This window comes from Periplaneta americana, chromosome 10 (genome assembly GCF_040183065.1).
Source record: "Periplaneta americana isolate PAMFEO1 chromosome 10, P.americana_PAMFEO1_priV1, whole genome shotgun sequence".
NCBI lineage: Eukaryota > Metazoa > Arthropoda > Insecta > Blattodea > Blattidae > Periplaneta > Periplaneta americana.
Window position 1 is genome coordinate 173489864 of NC_091126.1, and position 22998 is coordinate 173512861.

General features: G+C 35.7%; 1 protein-coding gene across 3 annotated transcripts in view; it reads left to right on the top strand.

Annotated features, from left to right (window-relative positions):
* The first annotated feature begins 391 nt into the window (after positions 1–391).
* Positions 392–22998, top strand: part of LOC138708159 (host cell factor 2-like) — a 50021-nt gene continuing 27414 nt past the window's right edge. Inside the window, exons 1-3 of one of the 3 annotated variants that reach the window (XM_069838417.1) lie at positions 392–2266; positions 9739–9864; positions 20853–21264. In XM_069838417.1, the coding sequence (XP_069694518.1) occupies positions 20953–21264 (312 nt within the window). In that variant the 5' untranslated portion in view covers positions 392–2266; positions 9739–9864; positions 20853–20952. The remainder of the gene's footprint in view (positions 2267–9738; positions 9865–20852; positions 21265–22998) is intronic. The other 2 variants (XM_069838416.1, XM_069838418.1) reach the window with 2 other exon arrangements.

The following is a 22998-nucleotide window of genomic DNA, read 5'->3' on the forward strand; positions in this document are numbered from 1 at the left end:
TAGGGTCTTGATTTTTTCCTAATATCGAAGAGAATGTAACGAAGAATGATTAGTTACTTCGGCATATTTTAGTGGAATGAATGGTTTTCGTGTAAATTAAAGAAAAAGAATCACAAATTTGATACTTGTCTAACATGACGAGTGTTGGCAACACAGTATCAGTTGTCGTCGACTTTCTTCCGATTGCGCTGGGGGTGAATGTTTATCTTAATTGGCAGACAGGTTGTCTTGTAGATAGAGGATATCCAGTAGGAGTGTGTGTTTGAGCCTATTGATCGTGAGTAAGCTTGTTTCTATTCAGTGCAGTGTTTATGGCAGTGCCAAGTTTTTCCACCTCAGAATATCCTGATATGATTTTAATTTATGGGGAAACGAGCTGTAGTCCACACCTGTGGAGTAACGGCTAGCACGTCTAGCCGCGAAACCAGGTGGCCCGGGTTCGATTCCCAGTCGGGACAAGTTACCTGGTTGAGGTTTTTTCCGGGGTTTTCCCTCAACCCAATATGAGCAAATGCTGGGTAACTTTCGGTGTTGGACCCCGGACTCATTTCACCGGCATTATCACCTTCATCTCGTTCAGACACTAAATAACCTTAGATGTTGATAAAGCATCGTAAAAAAACCCACAAAAAGAAAAAAGAAACGAGCTGTAATGCCCAGACTGCCCAACACCTATATGAAGAAAGGTTTCTGGACATTTATTGCAGTCTCTCAGTGGGTTCGTGATACAGGCAGCATAGGAAATTGTCAACATGGAAGAGGAGATGTTAAATTTTTCCAAAGAAAATCTCAGTTGCAACATCTCTCGCGAAATTGGAATATTACATTGTACTGTGCTGCGAACATTGTTTCAAGAACAGTTTTTGCATCCCTACCATATCCAGCAACCAAACGAATTACACAAATAAGAAATAAACAGAATATATACAGCCCTCCTAATCTGACGATAAACATGTTTGAAGAAACTGAGAAGTTTAAATATCTTGGAACAGTAATGACAAGTAACAATAACGAATTAATTGAAGTACAGAGTCGAATCACTGCAGCCAATAAGGCCTATTTTGCATTAAGCGCAATATTGAAATCTAACTGTGTGCACAAGGAAACAAAACTTAAAATATACAAAACAATTATTAGAAGTATTCTCTGTTATGCAAGCGAAACTTGGACGTTATCTAAGGAGACAGAAGCTAAACTAGATATATTTGAACGCAAAATACTCAGAAGAAGTTTTGGACCGGTGCAAGAAAATATGCAGTGGAGAATACGTTATAATAATGAGCTATATAAATTATATAGAAGTTTCGATATTGTTACTTTCATCAAATTAAGGAGGCTTGAATGGGCCGGACATGTCTATTGTATGGAAGGGAACAGAATACCAAAGAAGATCTTAGAAGGGGAAATACATGGTAAAAGACCAACTGGAAGACCCAAAAATAGATGGATAGATGCGGTAACGATCGATTCTCAGGACTATCTCTGAACAACTGCCTAGAGGAGATTAGCACAGGACAGGGACAGTTGGAGGAAGAAAATTGAGGAGGCTAAGGCTCTACTTTGGGCTGTGATGCCATCGTAGTAGTAGTAGTAGTATCATATCCAGCATGTACAGTGTTTATCTCCAAATGACTTTCATCCACGTGTGGTGTTTTCTGAGTGGCTATTCCATCATTGTGTTCAGAATCCAAATTTTGTAGCAAAAGTCTTGGTCATGGGTGAAACTTGTTTCACCCGAAACAGCATCGCAGACTGTAACACATATGTGGGCTCTGGAGAACTCACGAATTATTCAACTTGGAATTTCCACCAACATTTGGGTTGACATAATAGGAAAATTTCTTATTGGACTTCTCATGCTTCCACCCTGTTTGACTGGCAGTACTTACTGGCATTTCTTGAGGAAGACAATTTGATTCCTCCATGATGGTGCACCAACCCACATCACTCACACAGTGCGTCATCACTTAACGAGGATTGGCAATTTTGGACCAGTGACATGACCTGCCAGATTCCCAGACTTGAACTACCTAGATTTTTATTTGTAGGACAATATGAAAACCAAATTGTACGGGGTTGAAATAGATACTGTGGACGAGCTGCATCAGTTTATTATTCCAGCTGCCAAGGATATTAGAAAGAATGCAAGGTCCTCACCAAGGTGCATCGGAATTGGTTGAAAATGTATTAAGCTTGTGTAGATCTACATGTGAATGGTGGCATATGGAACATCTCATCTGAAAACCTCTTCTTGTAAACCCTGGAGGTGAGTTCATATGCTTTAATGGATCCCAGTGTCCTGAATTCATGTTATCATGTCTGATGAACATTAACGTTTAAACATTATTTTGATATTTTTTTCACAGTTCAGTTCCTTTTTAAATGTACCAAATACTGTAAATGTAATTGTTAGTATGCAAATGAGTAATTCTTAGACACGAACAATGTCACATGAGGTTTTGTTTGGAGATTAAAATGTCCAGTGCAAAATGTCTACTGTCTTCCTCCGACGAGTTTAGCGCTGGACCTGAGGTATTCTTGCCATCGGTGCAGGGGGTTGCAGGTAGATTCTTTTGTTGCTACAGCCAAGCCGAGCCGAGCGGAGTGGGAAGTATTAATCGTCCAAAAATATGCAGTCTTCAGTTTGTAGTAGTGTGTGAATATTTCATATACATATTGTTTACCTAGGCCTATGTGGTTTTGTTATTAATATATTAAATATATTGTTGCAAGTTTTGCTCAAACATCTCCCTGATGTTAGCTATGTTAATATTACATGAATTACTCATGTTAAATATTTCACTGTTACAAGTCATTTATAAGGAAACATGCTGTGGAAAAGTTTTTGGTTTTATTCAATTGAAATTTTAGAATACGTGTGATTGGTATCGTGAAAAACAGATTCCTATAATGTTATGCGAAAATCATTTGTTGGTGATATCTTAAAATACAAATCAAGTAGTTTTACTTCTCAAGTGAGTTTAGCAGTACAGTATATTTAAATTGATTACTTGACAAATTTAATTCAATTCTACTAATCACTAAATTTTATAGTATGATTCTTCTTTTCATTTATATTATTGTAGTTGTATTATGATTTTTCTTTTTATTTATTTTATTGTATTTGTATTTCTGGTGGTGTGATGGCTTTAACTTCACCAAAATAAATAAATAAATAAATAAGTAAATAAATTAATAAATTTTCTACAATACTTATATCTCTATCTCGCCAAAAATACGTTAGAAAACTAATAGGCATACTGCTCTCGTAAATTGGGCGAATGTTTTCAGTATGATTGTACTTCCTTCCAGACTGCCGCTGTCACTGTTCCCTCTCATTCCAGTACCGCGCTAGATTAGTCGGAACCGCATTCCTCTCAGCACTAAACTCCTCCGAGGATGACAGTATATACAGAAATGTCAATATGTCCAATGTAAAAAAAAAGGCCAATATATTTTTCATAATTACTCAACCTCATCGTACTGTGCCTCAGACTGCATGGGTATTTTTAATTTGTATGATGTAGCACGCAAATAGCATTTAATGTCATTATTTTTGTACTCATTGTACCTCCTTACTACGTTTTCTGTTCTCGTATATTTGGTATGTAGAAAGCCTAATGTTTATGTGACCTGCTTGGATTTGGGTTATCATAATTTCGTGCTGCAGAAACCACCAGATACTAACTTGGTGAGCAGCGAGCATCTTTTGCAAATTATTATGGACTACTTCTACTGCGTTATTCTTTGGTACCCATGAAGTGTTTGAAAATACATGCTCCAAATTGGCTCGGGAGGAGGGGGGCAAACTTCTATGCGTCCTTCAACATGTCTCCTCTCACATATATAATATGGAAGTGATTTAACTGTGCAGATATTAAGGGAATGAACAAGTGAAATATTCAAATTATGCATTTGTGATGCTAATGGACTGAAATTTTTACCACAGAGTGCTGATATGTATTTAAAACATCCCTATAAATTTCATCAATGTATCTTAATTAGTTTTGAAGAAATTAATTATTTACCAATTAATACTAATTAATATTTAAAAAATGCTGCATGATGAACGCTTAACATTATGAATTTAAAAAAAATATAGAACAGTTCCTCTAACAATAATAAAACATCTATCACATGATTTTTAGTTAGCACTTCTTAGTTACTGAGAAAAAAATTCAAAACTGGGTGAGTGCCAATTTAAAGAAAAAAATTAATTTCATGCATCTTAATCAATTTATATCTTGGCAAATAATAAATATTTTAAAAATCCATGTGACAGTCTTTTTCCTTTAGGTAATGTGGGCTTGTGGTAAAAATTTCATCACTATTGGTTAAGAAATGCATCATATGGAGCAATTTGAACATGTTAAAATGTAATAAAATTTAAAAGGGAGAAAATCAAGTTTTAAAGTACAACACTATGTTTGAGTACTTACACATTATGGAAATTGCTTAAAACCCTCCTGCCTGATATGTTGACCCCTCCTGCTGCTTTTTCCTACTTTCAGTGACACTTTTTGACAAACGTAGCTTCTTCCTGCTTGTTTTGAAGTTCTCACTGGTTGAAGTAGCTGCTTGCTGCAGTCGACGCTTGTCTCTCCTATTGCCAATTTTGTATGCTGCAGGAGATAATTTCACTGTTGACACTAAATCTCTCATGGAAATGTTTGCTGTACAACCCATGTTAAATTCAGTCACAGCAGAAGTAACAGCCACTTCAAGTTTTTTTTTTGATACAAAAATTTCTTTTGGGCACTTCCGCCATATCACACTATGAACACTTTCATTCACATTTTGAGTTTTTCCTGCAGTACACTTGCTAAGAAGTTCATCACTAGCTAGTCTACAGTACACTGGCATGATTTTAGCCACAACATCAGGTCGCAACACTGTCTTCATGGTTTTCAAGTCATGCTTCGGAACAGCTTCTTGCTTCGCAATGGCCCGGTTGAAGAAGCACCATGACTTTTCACCACTAGGGCATCTTGAATGCAGGGGCTTGTCATCCGTGGACATTGCATGGTCAAGTGTTGCATAGATGGCTTTCTTCATCTTGTTTACATCGGGGATATTATCAATAATGGCCTTTCTGTAGTAATTTTGCAGTCGAGGTATCATTTCTGCAGTCAGACTTCCCTTTTTTTTGCCTCCGATTGAGGAATCTGTCCCTCTCCATTCCCTAACAATATTCTGTAGACCTTTACCTACTCTCTTAGCAACGTGGTTCACACATTCTTCTTTTCTAATGTCAATGCCTTCACCATAAACTTGAAGCTGCTGAAGGTGATGGTGTGTTTTTGCATCCCCGTCAGACAATAAGGTTGTGTACCTCATATTACACAACCTAATGGACCGGGTCCAGAGAATTTCTGCAGCTTTCATCTCCATGGCATTTGAAGATCCATCAAAATTTTTCTCACAAACACCAGCATCTTTGTGACTTTGATACCACTGTTTATATTCGTCACTTGCAACATCCATTTTTTTTTCTGTCTTTTCACAAGTACTGCAATATTTTGACATTATTTCAAAATCTAACACTAGCCCTGTTAAAATATCTATGACTAAACCTAAACCATACTTTGATGTATGTCCACGCTTCATCCATGTGCCATCGTATGACACACCAATATTTATAACATCACTATCACTAATAGAACTGTCCACTTCCATGTGAGCTCGTCTAACTGCAGAGTGAGCATTTCTCAACACATGTTGTCTAACAAGTTTGTTTTCTTCCGTCAGTTTTATCAGGTGAGAGTTGAAGGATGGTGAGCTCAAACCTGCCATGCCCATAGCCATACAATGTTGTTCCATAGCAGAGTGTCCTTTTCCCATGGTAACAAAGGCGTTGACCATTCTCCTATTTACATCGAAGGGAGGTCGAGTTGACTCAGTGTTACCTACCTTAGGGCTTGTATACATTTCATTCAACACTGTGTTGCAATTATAACACTTCACTATTACTTTAAATGCAAAGCCTGATGGTTCAGTAAGCTCAGCTTTTGCACTATCCATTCCACATTCACCACATTTTACTCCTTTATACAGTTCACTCCACAAACTTACATGCACTAATGTGTAGTCTTCACTACACTGGGGGGCACTTATATTTGAATTCTCCTGCAAGTTGCCATATTTTATCAACTTTATCTCACTAGCACTTTGTTTATTATTTGTTTCTTTTGACACTTGATCTTCATTATCACCAACTAGGCCTAACACATTTTCTTGTTGCACACATTCCACAATAGTTTTGGCATTCTTCCACCTTATATTTGCTAAATTTTTAGCCCTATTAGCATATTTTGATCGTTTCTTGCCCTTATTATGAATGTCACTTAGTCTATTCATGTTTATAAAACTAAAACTATGCCTAAAATGCTAAATGTTGAGTTATACACGTGGTCTTGAATGTTATTGTGACGATTCCTAACCTAATGCACTTATACTAACTTATTCACACTAATATATACAACTAATTGAATACAAAATTAGTGTAAAACTTTAATAACATCCTAAATAACACGAAATCAGCAAAACAAGTATGAATATTCACGTACAAACGCACAAACTCGAGAAGAAACGGTCCACAAACAATATTTTGCCGTTCAGTTTCAAAACGAAGTATTTGCAGGGCTGACAGGCAAGCTGATAGTATATTCAGGAGTGACAACAAACTTAATTTCACTAGATACACACCAGAAAAAAAACTAGCCCGCTTTATTCAAATTACAAAGCTCAACATAAACTTTAGAGCTGACAGCTCGTTTAAAGGGCAACGAAGCACGTGCAAGCAGACATTTAAACGTCATGTGACACGGTTTAAAGGGCTCCCAAATAAAAAATGAGGCCATATTATGAAAGTAGAAGGTTTAAATAAAATTATGAACATAAAAACAAAAATTTGTATTTTTTTCCATTTTTCCACATTTTTCACTTGTTCGTTCCCTTAACAGCATGTTCCATAGTTGTTCATAGGGTACAACAAAAAATTTTAATTCCATTTTAATCCCAAGTGAATACTTTTCTCAAAAAATATATATATATATTATTCCCCTAAATGTTAATACAGTAGAATCCCTCTTCACTGGCACCAAAGAGACCAGGCTAGTCCCGGATAATTGAGGCATTGACATGGGAAAGGTCGTAACTGCCAAAAAATTGGAATTTTTAGGTTTTTCATTGAGAAGGTAGTAAATGGCCATGCCAATGGCACAGAGAAGGTAGTATGTCCGTATGTAATGAAATGAGGTTGGAAACGTAGTCACTAGATGTTGTAAGTTGTATGTGCACAGCTGTTGGCACGGAGAAGGTAGTAACTCCTTTTTACAACATCAGAGTGTGTCTAGACAAATATGGGCTGATAACTGTGCAGGGCAGAATAAGAATCGGATGATTCTAATGGTCCTGATTTACATTATTGCCAAGAAACATTTTGATTCAGTGGACTTGAAATTTCTGGTTTCAGAACATTCCTACATGCCATGTGATAGGGAATTTGGCATCATAGAGGAAATAAAAAAAAATGCAAGACCATGGTTCCAGAAGAGGTAAGGCTTAATAATGTAATAATGATGAAGGATGAGGGTTTCTTCGACTTTTCTGCAGAATGTGACAAGTTTTTGAATACATCTCCTCTCAAAATCAGCACCCTCAACTGTATTGGACTCTCAAGAGCTGATTTTCCTCTAATAAAAACAAGACAGTCATTTAATGACCTTGAAATGACAGAGCACAGGATTTTTAAGAAAGGACAGTCATTAACGTCAATCACTACCTTGCAGTGCTTGCAACGCCTTGAAAGAAAACCAGTCATCCCTGATGCCAAAAAGAGAGACTTGTTATCTATGTTAGACTTCCTCGATGAAAAGTATCATGCATTTTACCGAAAAATTTGTGCATAATGTATAAATAACGTTAATTCTCAGTTTGGCTAAGGAGTGATTTCAATGTTCTGTTTTCATAAAATAGGATTTCAAAAATAAATCTGTGCCAGATTTTTCAAATTTCATATGTAACACAAACATGAGTGAATGCCTTTCATTTAAAGCAGTTTCTGTAATAATGTAAGTGAGAAAGTGTTCATAAATTTGTTTTTTGCTTCCCCTGAAAAATTTTGTTTTTGGCAGTTACTACCTTTCCCATGTCAGCGCCTCAGTTGAATAAATACTTGTGTATACAAAAAAAAAAAAAAAAAAAAGTTAATATTTCATGGTGCCAAATATTGAAACTGCACCCCTGTGAAGCTTATTTCTCTATCACCTTCCTCATAACTGAATAAACATAAAAAATGTGTGGATTTTCCTTATTAAAACGCATCACACAACACAAATAATACACTAATTCTAGGTTCGAATATTCACTGAAAATAGAAGTTACTGCAAACTTCTAATGTGGCAACACTGGCAGTCAAAATATAAATAAATAAACATAAAACTATGTGGACTTTCTTTATTAAAACACGTCAACAACATAAATGATGCATTAATTTTAGGTTTGAATATTCACTGAAAATGAAAGTTTGTGCGAACTTTCTAATGTGACAACACTGATGGTCCGAACATAAAAACTGTGTGGCTTTTCTTTATTAAAACACATCACACAACACAAATAATACACTAATTTTAGGTTCGAATATTTACTGAAAATGAAAGTTCGTGCGAATTTCCTAATGTGGCAAAACTGACGGCCCAAACTGTGACAATGTGGCAGATTTAAATATTTTTTTGGCCCAGCCAAAAGTGCCATTGTTTTGGTCTTGCCAGTTACGAGGAATTTTACTGTACTGTTTTATTCGATAAGTATTATACATACGATTCTAATTTTTACTCTTATCATTAGAGAACCTGATAAAAATGATTTATTTCTTTGCAGTTTTTCAATAATGTGGGTGGTTTTCTTTCAATTTAAATGAAAATATTAACTCATTGTTCTGAACTATGTAGTGTGTGAGTCTAATTTTCTAATTAATCCTACACTTAACTACAGAAAGCATAATAGGTTTTTTTATTTGTTTTCATATATATTCTGTTGACCTCTTCAATCTCACAGTTATATCACTTCCAGCCTGTATATGTAATTTGATGTAGTCAGCCAGTTTGATTATGTATTGATTAATATTGTCATACAAGATATCAAATATGACTTCTAAATCCTTCCATTAAAGCCATGACGACATTTCTCATCAATTTGTGTTAAAGAGCTTTCATTGTATCAGTACAAAATATCAGATCTCTATCTGCTATAGATGTATAAAGAAACTATAACCACATGGAGTGATTCTTTTATTTTAGAAAAAAAAAAAAATTAAAAATGATCTGATAAATCCTATCAGTCCAATTGTCATGAAATTTTACACCAACATTACTATATAATATATTCTCAACACCTGTGTAAAATTTCTTAAAGATAGATTAAGCAGATTTTGAAGTATTACTCTTTGCAAACATAAGGATATATTGCTCATTTCTGTCTTCAACTTTCCCTTAAGAATAAGTAAAATGTTATGTTTCATTTATTTTGTTTCTTACAAGTATGCAACTTTTCTACTTTTGGTAAAACAAGAGCACATAGCACCTTTGTCACTGTGACTTCATTCTTTTAATTGGCTGTCGTCATCATAAAGTAAAAACCTCCTATCTAAAATACCGTAGGTTTTCAGGAAACACACAAAATTTCTCAAAATCGTTCATATTTACTTGTCATGTATATATATTTTTTTTATCTTTTCAGGAATGCTTGAAGAATGGGAATGAGAACTGATTAGTGATGTAAGTGATAATTCACTAAATTCAAATAAAATAAAAAATCAGGAAGAGTTACAAGACTTCACTTCTACAATATGGAAATATTTTTGAGGTACGAGGATTAACAATGTTTAAAATCCTGTTTATTAATTAGTTTGTAATGCTTTTGTTGACAGGAATATTTATCTTTAAAAAATACAAAACAGACAATGATTTAAGAAAACCATTCCATTAATAATTATTATGTAATGCTGTTATTCTAACATCAAGAACTTTATTTTTCACAATACAAAAAATAAGGAAATTATAATTTTCTTAAAGATTCATAAAAACCTAGGTATTCTTTGTTTCAGTGATTGAAACTGTTTGCATTTTTTGTCTCCTTTGATTGTAAGAGGTGCATTTATTTTTTTAATTTTTCATTGGAACGCTGGGTTCATTCTTTTTGTTAAGCAGCCCAGTCATAATGAAAATTTAACATATAGTATATTTAATTGCTGATCTGATTGCCGATGTTTTTTTAATTGGAAAACAGAATGTTGGAGGCCATCTTCAGAATAATACATGATAACTACAAATAATATCAATAATGATGGCCCAAATTATTTCACTTCAAGTTTGGCGTCATCTTATTAAAACTTAACCGACTCGCATCATCTACTACGTCGAAACTGTATCGAGACATTTGAGCTCGTGGTCTGTGTGTCGCAGTTGATAGAGTGCTGACCTTTTGTACTCGAGGTTGTGTGTTCGATCCCAGCCCAGGTTGATGGCATTTAAGTGTGCTTAAATGCAGTAGGCTCATGTCAGTAGATTTACTGGCATGTAAAAGAACTCCTGCAGGACAAAATTCCGGCACACCAGCGACACTGATATAATCTCGGCAGTTGCGAGCACTGTAAAATAAAACATAATTTTTCAATTTTTATATGAGCTCATTGCTGAGATTCGTGTAAATTAGTGATTCCTTTGAGTAAGAATAGATTTACACATCAACAACGCAAAGAACGAAATGAAACGAAACACAATACACATTAAAACTGGAAACTAAGAATTCGACTATTGCGACGACAAATAGGCCTAACAATTAGTTAGCCTCACACCACAGACATAACAAAACTCACAGAGGACACCACAGCATCGTTGATTATGTACGCAGACGACATGGCGATAGGATTGTCCAACATAGAAGAACTACAACAGGTCCTAAATAAACTCGTGAGATGGGCCGAGGAAAACAGCCTACAAATAAACCACCAGAAAGCAAAACAAATGAACTTCAGAAACAGCGGCAAACAAAGAAAAAAAGACACCCTGACACTGCAGAACAAGCCACTTGAGGTAGTGCAAAAATTTAAATATTAGAAGCAACACTTCAAACAACATTAAAATCATACAGAATCCACATTCAAGAAAGAGCAGCCGCTGCAATAAAAGCTATGTACAATATCAAGAATCTGCAACAACTAGAAACAAAAACGGCAATGACCTTATTTAGGTCAGCTATAGCACCAATAGCAACCTACGGACTAAATATCATATGGGGAAACTTAACAGTCAGCGACATGGAAAAAATTGAACGAGTCAAATCATCCTTCATGAAAAGAGTACTAGGAGTAGGAAGAACAACTCTCTCGAGACTAACATACGAACTAATGAAGGAAAGCTTCTTCATCGAATTTAATGTGTAACACTTTTATTAAGCCGCCAATGCTTATGTAATACAGTAGTCATTTACATGAGTAAGATTTCTACATGAACGTTTTCGATACTATTTTGTGTATCATCTTCAGATGCATTATAATTATAAATTATAAGATTTGTAAGTGATTGAAAACCTAGCCATTGGAATGTGTGTTCTGTGAACTTCCATTTCGTGGTTAAGTGTGTGATACATTTATGGGTGTCGCTGGTACGTGTGTGTACTAGTAATTAGTGCTAATAGTTATTCTAAGCTAACTTAATATCAATCAATTTCTAAAATGCAATATAAAACTTGTAGTATAACAACAATATAAAAAATCTTATAAAAGAACACTTGTTTGGTCTCTTTTGTTGTTTTGTCATTTGAGTTCTTTAGTGTCTTGCCGTTGAATGGGGTGATTATAACTGTTCTCTCTCTGTTTTTATTTAAACTGGAATGATGACGTTAAGAACGTCGTAATAATAAAATGTTGAATCATTATGTAAGAAGCAATTTGTGGAGCACTTGTTTAAATCACTTAGTTTGTTATGAAGTGGGGTAACTTACGGATTATTATTTTCACTTTTGCACTGTGTGTTGCTGTTGCATCAAAACTTTATCTACTTTTTACTTATCAAGTAACCACTTGTTGACATTACCATTTTGAAGTTCACTGTTGTCCATTATTTCCTATGCAAATTCGATCGTCTAACAGGTTGAGTTACAATTTGGTTTGATGTCGAGCTGCGTATTCAATCACTTACAAATCTAATTTATAATTGTAATGCATCTGAAGATGATACACAAAATAGTATCGAAAACGTTCTTGTAGAAATCTTACTCATGTAAATGACTATTGTATTAGATAAGCATTGGCGGCTTAATAAAAGTGTTACACATTAAATTATAGCAGCTTATCGGTAACAAAACAAAAATGAAATTCTTCATCGAAGATATTAGAATGCAGCTCTGCATGCCGAACACCCCAGCATACGAGAAAGCCCTTGAAGTACTCAGAGGAAAGAAGAACGCCATCTGGAGCGAGTTCTACATAACAGACGCCATGACAACCAGAGACTGGGCAAACACAAACTACGAACTGAGACACATAGTGACCCGTTACGCTGTACATGGTTTTCACCATAAGATCTGTGCCATCAAGAGATTTCACGAACCCAACAACGAATGTGTGTGTGAACTGTGTCAGAAGCCGTGTGGACGATATCACGTTGAAAACTGCCATGAAAGGAAAACCTCGCACACAAACTTCTGCAAAGACTAAGCTACAAATCCTGTGCACATTGTGCGCATTTCATTTCATTCAATTAGTTAGCCTCTATGTAGGAAATATTCTGAGTCAATGTCTGACGAAAAATTGTTTTTTTTTATTCTTAGTTCATAGGGTTCCAGACTCTAGGTAAAATAATATCCATTAATTGATAATTGAGTCTTTCACTTTATAGACAATGATTACGAGAGTACTAAGTACTAAGAATATCAAATTCCAGTATTTTTAATAGCTTTAGAAACCGAACTAAAAGTAAATCCACGGAAAAAATGAACACTGTTGGTGTTATTGATCAACAGAATCCCAATATTAAATCTACTAAGACAGTGCAATAAATGTCTAGTCCTATAGTGTTATAAATTTAATTTTAAGTTTGTCATTTCTCCATATTTTCTGTAATAATTTTACGTAAAGGTGATATAAGTAATCTCTGAGATTAAAGAAAATAACCCTGCGTGTTTAGAGAGATATTTGATACAGCATAACTGAAAGGCAGATCTACGTCCTATAAGAGTCATTTAGAAAAAGACGAAAATGTGTGATGTGGAGTTAAATATACATATTATTATTATTATTATTATTATTATTATTATTGAGTGTCTCCGAAATCACGCCAATGCACATTTAAATATTAGAAGGAACTGAAATTCCCAAACATGCCTTTTATTCAGAGCGTATTCCGAATCTCAGCGCTGAGCAATCTGATGGCATTACGGTATTCCGAATTTCAACGATGACGTCACTGATGCTCCACCGGTGTCGCACCGGTGCCATCAGCTTGCAGAGGTGATGGTAGTCTCCATCAGACGCCATCAGTGAATCTGATTGGTTCTTGTATAGGGCGGGAATTAGCAGACGAATGACATCGTGCACTGTTGTGTCATGGCGGTGTGTTCTGCTTTGGTTCTGCTGTATTGTTTGTAATGAGCACAACATAAAAACAATATGTTAATGGCTTATGAGAGAACATGTCAACGGACCAGTTATTACTACCGGTTCAAGAAATAAATTGTTTATGCTCTCTTTTCTTTGAGCGAGATGACAGTGTGGAAATTTCTCAAAATGTTGCTAGCGTAGTACAATAACAACTTGTACAGCATCCACACCTGTGGAGTAATGGTCAGCACGTCTGGCCGCGAAACCAGGTGGCCCAGGTTCGAATCCCAGTCGGGACAAGTTACCTGGTTGAGGTTTTTTCCGGGGTTTTCCCTCAACCCAATACGAGCAAATGCTGAGTAACTTTCGGTGCTGGACCCCGGACTCATTTCACCGGCATTATCACCTTTATTTCATTCAGACGCTAAATAACCTGAGATGTTGATACAGCGTCGTAAAGTAACCCAATAAAATAAATAAACTTGTACAGCTGCCATGATAGCCATTGAACCTTCCAGCAGTTTTGTTCCTATTCCGCTGCAGCGTGACGTCATTGATGCCCACCGGTCCGGTGAGATTCGGAATACGCTGTCAGCATTGCAGTAAAGAGCCATCGCCATTCTTAGGGTCTTGGGTTTGAAGGATTGCTGGTTGCTTTATACTTCGTCACTTGTGAGATAAAATATGCTAACTGCGGGCACTACGGCTGCAATATATGTTCTATTGCGCTGAACTGGGGAACCACGTAACACACGTGATCAAGAGTCAAGGCAACCCTAAGGAAAATTTCTACATAATGCAATCGAATTGCGTAGACAATCTGCAGTGGTTCTCGAATATAGACGATTATACCGTAAAAAGAAGTCCGTTCAAAAGCAGAAAAGGGCAAAAATACTAAAAGAGTAGAACATTTCCTAAAAAATGATCAGTAGATAATAAATTACCGAAAAATGCAAAATAAAAGTAGGCTATATTGGTTCATGTTGAAGTGTAACGAGTTTATATTGCATCCTGTATTGTCTGTGATGTCTCAGAAAAGAAGATAATATTTCAACTTCCGAGCCCTAATTATCAGGCAGTAGCCTACATTTCATTTGACGATCTGATGATCTGTCAGAAGAATAACTATTGTTCGTATGCATCTGAAGTCTGATTAGTGTAACATGTAGCTAATCGGCGATGTATGCAATGGAGGGGGGAAAGGAACTGGCCACCCTACCTCATTATGTCCTGGTCTAGTTGCCTCATAAGTGGTGCTTCGTTGCTGTCTTCGGACAGTTAACTAAGCAACATTAACAATTCAAGTAATAACTGTAATTACATAAGAAAGGTGCATTAAAATAATATTCCATATTTGAAAATAAATCCGTTAATCATGACGATTGCCCTCGTAGTTTTATTTTATTGGGTTATTTTACGACGCTGTATCAACATCCAGGTTATTTAGCGTCTGAATGAAATGAAGGTGATAATGCCGATGAAATGAATCCGGGGTCCAGCACCGAAAGTTACCCAGCATTTGCTCGTATTGGGTTGAGGGAAAACCCCGGAAAAAACCTCAACCAGGTAACTTGCCCCGACCGGGATTCGAACCCAGGCCATCTGGTTTCGCGGCCAGACGCGCTGTCCGTTACTCCACAGGGGTGCCCTCGTAGTAGTGGCATCTGATACAAACAGAAAATGAGCTATTGCGTAAATGTTGGGAAATTTCAGGTAAATATTTTATTTCAAACTGAATATTGACTTGTCACAAAGTTTTTAGAGTTCAGTGGAATACAATGTACATTTCTATTTCTTTATATAAGCTATATGATAGAAAAATACGTTATTTTGATATGTAATATAGTACCTAATAAAACATCCTCACTCTCATAATTTAAGCATTTCAAAGCTTCAGTAATTGTTTTGGACGTATGTTCAGTTTGAATGTTTTATTTTGGGCGAATATATGTACAGAGTAATATAGTAAAATAATATTTACGTCTAAATATCGTTAAAATTTCAAATTATCCCAGTTTGATTGATGTAACTTATGATAAAAAAAAATCTTCGAAAAATAGTGCAGTAATTTCGAAGCCATCAGATGATTATGTCTCCTTGTTGCAGTTAATTATATATATATATATATATATATATATATATATATATATATATATATATATATATATTGTCGGAATAGAAAATTAAAGAAATTGGAACGTCACTTATCTAGGCTTAATATAATATGCGGAATGATACATTTTACTATATGTTGGCCTCTTTCCTAACATTCTCATTTCATAAATTGATCTAAATAGGTAAGTCAGATTTGCATATGGTAAGTCAAATTTGTTTGTTTCAATCTCAACGCTTTAAGTATTTGCTATAATTTATCTCACACATTATATTGAAATAATAGTTTATATTTCAAACAAATCCTCATTAACTAAACATATAAAGAAGCGACTTTAAATACTCTCGCAGCAGCGACATCTGACGCACCTGAATAATGAACTTGTTACCTACAGTTTACTTAGCTAGTGTTCGACTGTGTATCATTATTTTGTAGAAAGTTTCGTAAACCTAATTTAATGTGCAATATAATGGGTAATTATTTCATTTATCTTTGTTGTTCAGGCAATTATTTACCTTAGCAATACAATACTTGTCTCCTTTTTATGGACATAATTGAAGGAGTGGTGAACGAAATAATAAATAACAGAATATGTTGATATTGTGAAAGTAAATAGAAAAAGGTTTAGTTTTAATTGGGGCAAATATTACACACCACCAAAAAGAAAATCGAGAAAGTGTGGTTGGAAGGTTTCAGGGCGAATCACTACTTATTTAGGCTTAATACAATATGCGGAATGATACATTTTGCTATATGCTGGCGTCTTTGCCGACATTTTCATTCTATGAATTGATCTGAATTAAATCAGATTTGCGTAGGTAAGTCAAATTTGTTTGTGTCAGTCTCAACCCTTCAAGTAATTGCTGTAATTATCTCACACGTTATATTAAAATAACACTTTATATTTCAAATAAATCCTCATTAACTAAACATATAAAGAAGCGACTTTAAATACTCTCGCAGCAGCGACATCTGACGCATCTGAATAATGAATTTGTTACCTACAGTTTACTGTAGCTAGTGTTCGATTGTGGATCATTATTTTGAAGAAAGTTTCGTAGGCTTAATTTTAATGTGTAATATAGTGGCTAATTATTTCATTTATCTCTGTTGTTCAGGTAATTATTTACCTTAGTATGACAATACTTGTCTCCCTTTTATGGAAATAATTGGATGCGTGGTGAACGAAATAATAAATACCACGAAATATTGATATTGTGAATGGTCAGTGAAAGTAATTAGAAAACGTTTTGGTTTTAATTGCGGCAAATATTATACACCACCAAAAAGCAAATGGAGAAAGTGTGTGTGGAAGGTTTCATGGCGAACATAATCTAACCTAACCTGACCTGACCTGACCTGACCTGACCTTACTTGACCTGAACTAGCTTCCGAAGAGTTAGGGGTAGTCTAAAGCATAGCTGAGTGGTAATTACATAGGAAGAAGTAAAGAAACAGTGCATGTGAATGGTAACGCTAAAGTAAATATTTTCGAAAAGAAGCCCATATGAGATGGACATGAACGTTCCAGCATTTCTCTTATCAATAATTGCAACTTATATTAAGTAAAATTGTAAAATTTGGCCTATTCCTGCCTGGAACCAAAGCTCATGTAGAGTGGTTGCCTGAATTAACAAAATATGAAACTCTGAGAAAACAAATTTGAAGGTTAGATACATTGAAAGCATTGTTAATTGCGAAGTTAATTTCAAATGCAATTACCTCAACTTATTCAATATTTTGAAAGAGAATAAGGAATTTATTACAGACATTTTTTCACTCAAAACACAGGCAGTTTATGTCTATACTGTAATTTTGTATCTTGTGTTATGAGTAATGTAATTTTGTTATATACGAAGGCATGCTGAAAAGTAATACCTCCTAATCCTTCAGTTGAAAATGGGTATAGTTATTGAGTAAAACAAAAGTGACAATTTCCTACAGCTATTTTTTTGATATCCATATAATTATTTCTCCACATAGTCGCCCTGGCAATCAACACATCTCTCCCAATGGGAGGCCAGTTTCTTGATACCGTCACTGTAGAATATATTTTCATTTTGATGGAAGAACCAGAGCTTCATTTCTGGTCCACAGCTGTGGAGTAACAGTTAGCGTGTCTGGCCGCGAAACCAGGTGGCCCAGGTTCAATTCCCGGTTGGGGCAAGTTACCAGGTTAAGGTTTTTTCCGAGGTTTTCCCTCAATCCAACATGAGCAAATGCTGGGTAACTTTCGGTGCTGGACCCCGGACTCATTTCACCGGCATTATCACCTTCATCTCATTCAGACGCTAAATAACCTAAGATGTTGATAAAGCGTCGTAAAATAACCTAGTAAAATAAAAAAAATGCTTCATATCTGTCTGCATTGCATCGTCAGACTCAGGGTGCGGTGTTCTCAGGCATTCTTTAGGTTCTGGGAACAGATGAAAATCTGATGGTGCCAGATCGGGACTGTATGGTGGTTGATCAAAGACAGTGAAACTAAGACCCTTCGCGCACAAAGTTTTCGGAATGTCAGCTCTGTGATTATCACCTGCACACTCTCCTTTGATATGTTACACTTGACTGACAGCTGCTCCTGTGTTATGCGACAATTACAGCTAATGAGTTCGACACGATTCTGATAAGCGTCATCAGTTGCAGTATGCTGTCTTTCATTCCGTCTTTAGTCACACGAGTTGAGAGTCACACCAGGTCCATCACAAACATGAACAGAGCAACGTCGCACAGTACTGATGACTACACATTCATCATCTCCATAAATAGCCATCATTCTCACGATGAATGTCAATCAGGGCCACATTTTCTGCCATTAGAAACTCTATCACAGCTCGCTGCTTCAGACTCACTGATATAGTGCTGTTACATGCCATCATGTTTCAGACTATAATTCAGACCTCTCTAGTGGCAGAGGTACGAAACTTGCGTCAGTGAAGCAGAAAAGTTAACTGAGTAAAATGTATGTTAGCCAAAATATGTTAACACAAAAAATTAGGAGGCTTTACTTTCAGAAACCCTCATATAATATATATGATAAGTTTCAAACAATAAATGCAAGCAATGTGTTCACATTACATGACAAAGTATATGATTATGTCCCATGACCAGAATATTGTACGAAATGGAAATATAAAAATTTGAGATTTATCCTTTGAAGAAGTGGAAAAATTCAAATATGTTGGAGCAACAGTAGCAAATATAAATGACACTCGAGAGGAAATTAAATGGAGAATAAATATCGGAAATGTTTGTTATTATTGGGTTGAGAAGTTTTTGTCATCCAGTCTGCTCTCAAAAAGCCTGAAAGTTAGAATTTATAAAACAGTTATATTACCGGTTGTTTTATATGGTTGTGAAACTTGGACTGTCACTTTGAGAGAGGAACAGAGACTAAGAGTGTTTGAGAATAAGGTTCTTAGGAAAATATTTGAGGCTAAGAGGGATGAAGTTACAGGAGAATAGAGAAAGTTACACAATAGAGAATTGGACACATTGTATTCTTCACCTGACATAATTAGGAACATTAAATCCAGACGTTTGAGATGGGCAGGGCATGTAGCACATGTAGGTGAATCCAGAAATGCATATAGAGTGTTAGTTGGGAGGCCAGAGGGAAAGAGACCTTTAGGGAGGCCGAAACATAGATGGAAGGATAACATTAAAATGGATTTGAGGGAGGTGGGATCTGATGATAGAGACTGGATTAATCTTGCACAGGATATGGACTGATGGCGGACTTATGTGAGGGCAGTAATGAACCTCCAGTTCCTTAAAAGCCGTAAGTAAGATATTGAATGTTGTATGACGAGGAGAGGCAATTTTCTGCAAAGCTGTAGTGTTAGTAGGTAACTGTCCCAATTTGAGCTTCAGAAATTCTGGTAACATTATCTAATCGGTAGTACAAAGAAAGCTCTTGAGACTCTTTTGGAGCTTAGCCTACCCAAAATATTTGAGATAATATACCTAGTAATAGTAAAGTTCTTGATGACGATGTACTGTCCGCGAAACTTACCAGGGCAGCTAAAAGAAAGGGGCGCGGGGAGTATAGTGGTCACTTCTAGCGGTAGCGTGGCAGGAAAGGGAAGGATGGTCTACGAGGCGGGTGAAATATTTGCTTGCTTAATGTGATCGAACAGTTCATTGTACTTGCAGTAATTTTGCATGACATGACTGACGAGAGTTTGCATTTTATGTATTAAAAATATAGGACGTCATGTATACAGTACCTCATTCCTATTATATACTTATACAGCAAATTCACTCAAAGATCTTCCTTTGTAACCGATTAATTAATTGTTAAAATTTTAGGGTGTTAATTTCACTTAGGAGAGAGTTGGCTTAGGAAATTGTACATTAAACTGGGAGCTCCGAAACAAAACATCTGGAATTCGAAAGTGATCAATAATTTTTCTTTTTGGTCTTTCCTACTTACCAGCAACAGAGGTATCAGATGCTTTTGCAGAACTAATATGAGAGGCCACTCCTCTTAGTGAATGTTTTGAATTTTCTCATAATATTCTGGAAAACTATATGGACTCAAGCACCACAATTTCGAAGTAAACGAACTACAAACGCAGCAGAGAATACATCCATCTATCTTCATGGTCATAAATGTAAAACATAGAATACATGTGAGGTGCTAAAAATGCGAGAAATAGAAATGGGAAGGACATAAAGAACAGAATGGACAAACACGCAAGGAACTATTCATCTTAAGTCAGTATGAACAATAAACTTTGAATGAGAAATTTTTGTATGTAGTATTTGAGGAGCATGGGATGTTAAGAATAGGTGAGCAGAGACTTAAATTTTCATAACAGTGTTTCCATGCGATGAAATTAAAAATATTTGTGCTGAAATAAAAAAAAAAAGTATGATGAAATGAGCGATAGTCATTTTTCTTTTGTTCTACTTTTAACCAAACACAGTGCATTTCAACCTTACGTGTTCCTTAGCACATCATTTTCATTCACAGCAACTGTCTCGTGTATTTATGGTAGGCCTACACGAGAGCTATACCCCTGTGTTTTTTCAAAGATAATGACATTTCAGGAGTACGAGTAGTTACAGGGAGAGTTGCAGTTATTCTAAACAGTTGTGTATTATTTGAAGTAAGTTACTGTTTTAATTTTGCAGAGCTTCGTGTGGTCTTTTCTGTGGAGCTTTGGAGGAACTAGTGTCAGATACAAAGTGCTAGTGGAGATAAAATTACAAGGTTGAGGGAAGAGTTACAAGTATGAGCGAGAAAGAGGAATTTAAACAACCAGTTTCCAAGGAACTGGAGAAAAGCAGTGAAAAAGAGGAATTTAAAGAACCAGTTTCCAAGAAACTGAAGGAAAGCAGTGAAAAAGAGGAATTTAAAGAACCAGTTTCCAAGAAACTGCAGGAAAGCAGTGAAAAAGAGGAATTTACACGTCCAGCTTCCAAGAAACTGAAGAAAAGCAGTGAAAAAGAGGAATTTAAACATTCAGCTTCTAAGACACAGAAGAAATGCAGAAAACATGGAAAGGAGAAAAAGAACAAGAGAGCAGCATTGGACTCTGAAAAGGTACCCACAAATATTGTCAATGTATATTGTCCCCTACCAGATGTAAGCATGTGTTTACACTTGGATATTATATTTTGGAGTGTTATAAGCAGGTCTATATAAGAATTTAGCATTAAAGATAGGGGTGTGAAAAATGATTTTTGGCCAGCTAGCTGCTTGAAATTGTACACTGTGCGCTTCTTTACTCATTAGTCCATCATTGAACAGGTCTTTCAGTACCGCACATGCATTCTCAAATTCATTGAGTGTGTGTACATTTGCAAAATCTTTTTAGAGAAATCTGTATTGTCTTTTTCATGTAAAATTTGCACGAAAGGATTCACAAGTTTTGCATTTAAATTATGCCTTACATAAATTCATTATTGTGGTGTGAAATTTTATTAATAATGTATGTATTTATTTACACTGCAAATGGGCAAGCACCCAGTGGCAGTGGTATACACAATAAAATTACAATACACAACACAATTATATACACAATACAGTTTAACACAATAATTACATACAATTAATAATAAAACATAAAATAACCTAATTTTACAATACAACCTACATATGTGTAGGCCCTACATAAGTTTCAGTAGTCTTTCACTTTACTCACATCTCACTCACTGTAGTGGCACTATGACGCATTTCACTGACACTTTAGGACACATTTCACTGACACTATAGAACACATTTCATTGACGCTATAAATTATCACTGATCGGAACTATTCACGGCACTGTAAAACCATAACTTCACTGACTCACCTCGCTTCACTGATACAACAGTTCAAATAAGACAATTAAATACACCCTTATGCATACTTATAAACAGAACTACATTTAAGCTAAACATTTCTAGTCTAAGTCCCTCTTACACGCTATTTTTAAATAATTTACAATTCAAACCAAGGGAGTAACTCGTTAGGCTAAATAAAATACATGTCGCCTTAAAAAATTAAATGTTAAATGTCACCTTAATTTTAATTTGCACTTTATACACAACTTTTTAAGTTATTCTTGAATCTCCTTAAGGAAGGACAGCCCTCAAAGACCGCTGCAGGTAGGTCATTCCAATCATTTATAGTTCTATTTAAAAATGAGAATTTACCTACATCCGTTTTCTGTTTCCTGCATTTGATTTTAAAATCATGATCGTTCCTACCATAGTACGTTGGCTTTTCTAACCAAGCCGTTATGTCTACCCATGCTTTCTGACCTAGATGTGCTCTATACAATGATGTTATTCTAGTTTTCCTACATCTGTTTTCCAAAGTTTCCCATAATGTGGGAATTATGTGTGGATGTCCGATATTCTGGCAGTTAACATACCCATTGCAGCCTAATCCATGCCTCATACGAAAACTTTACTACCTGAAGATCTAACTCACCATCACAACTTTAAAGAAACATTAAAAATACTGAGCTCTAATACCAGCCTCATGAACATGTAAGGAATGCGCAGTTATATTGCAATTTTTGTCACATAATAGGTGATGTCGACCTGGTTGGTGAGTTGGTATAGCGCTGGCCTTCTATGCCCAAGGTTGCGGGTTCGATCCCGGACCAGATCGATAGCATTTAAGTGTGCTTAAATGCTACAGGCTCATGTCAGTAGATTTACTGGCATGTAAAAGAACTCCTGTTGGACAAAATTCCGGCACATCCGGCGACACTGATATAACCTCTGCAGTTGCGAGTGTCGTTAAATAAAAAACATAACATTAACATTAATAGGTGATAATTTGTT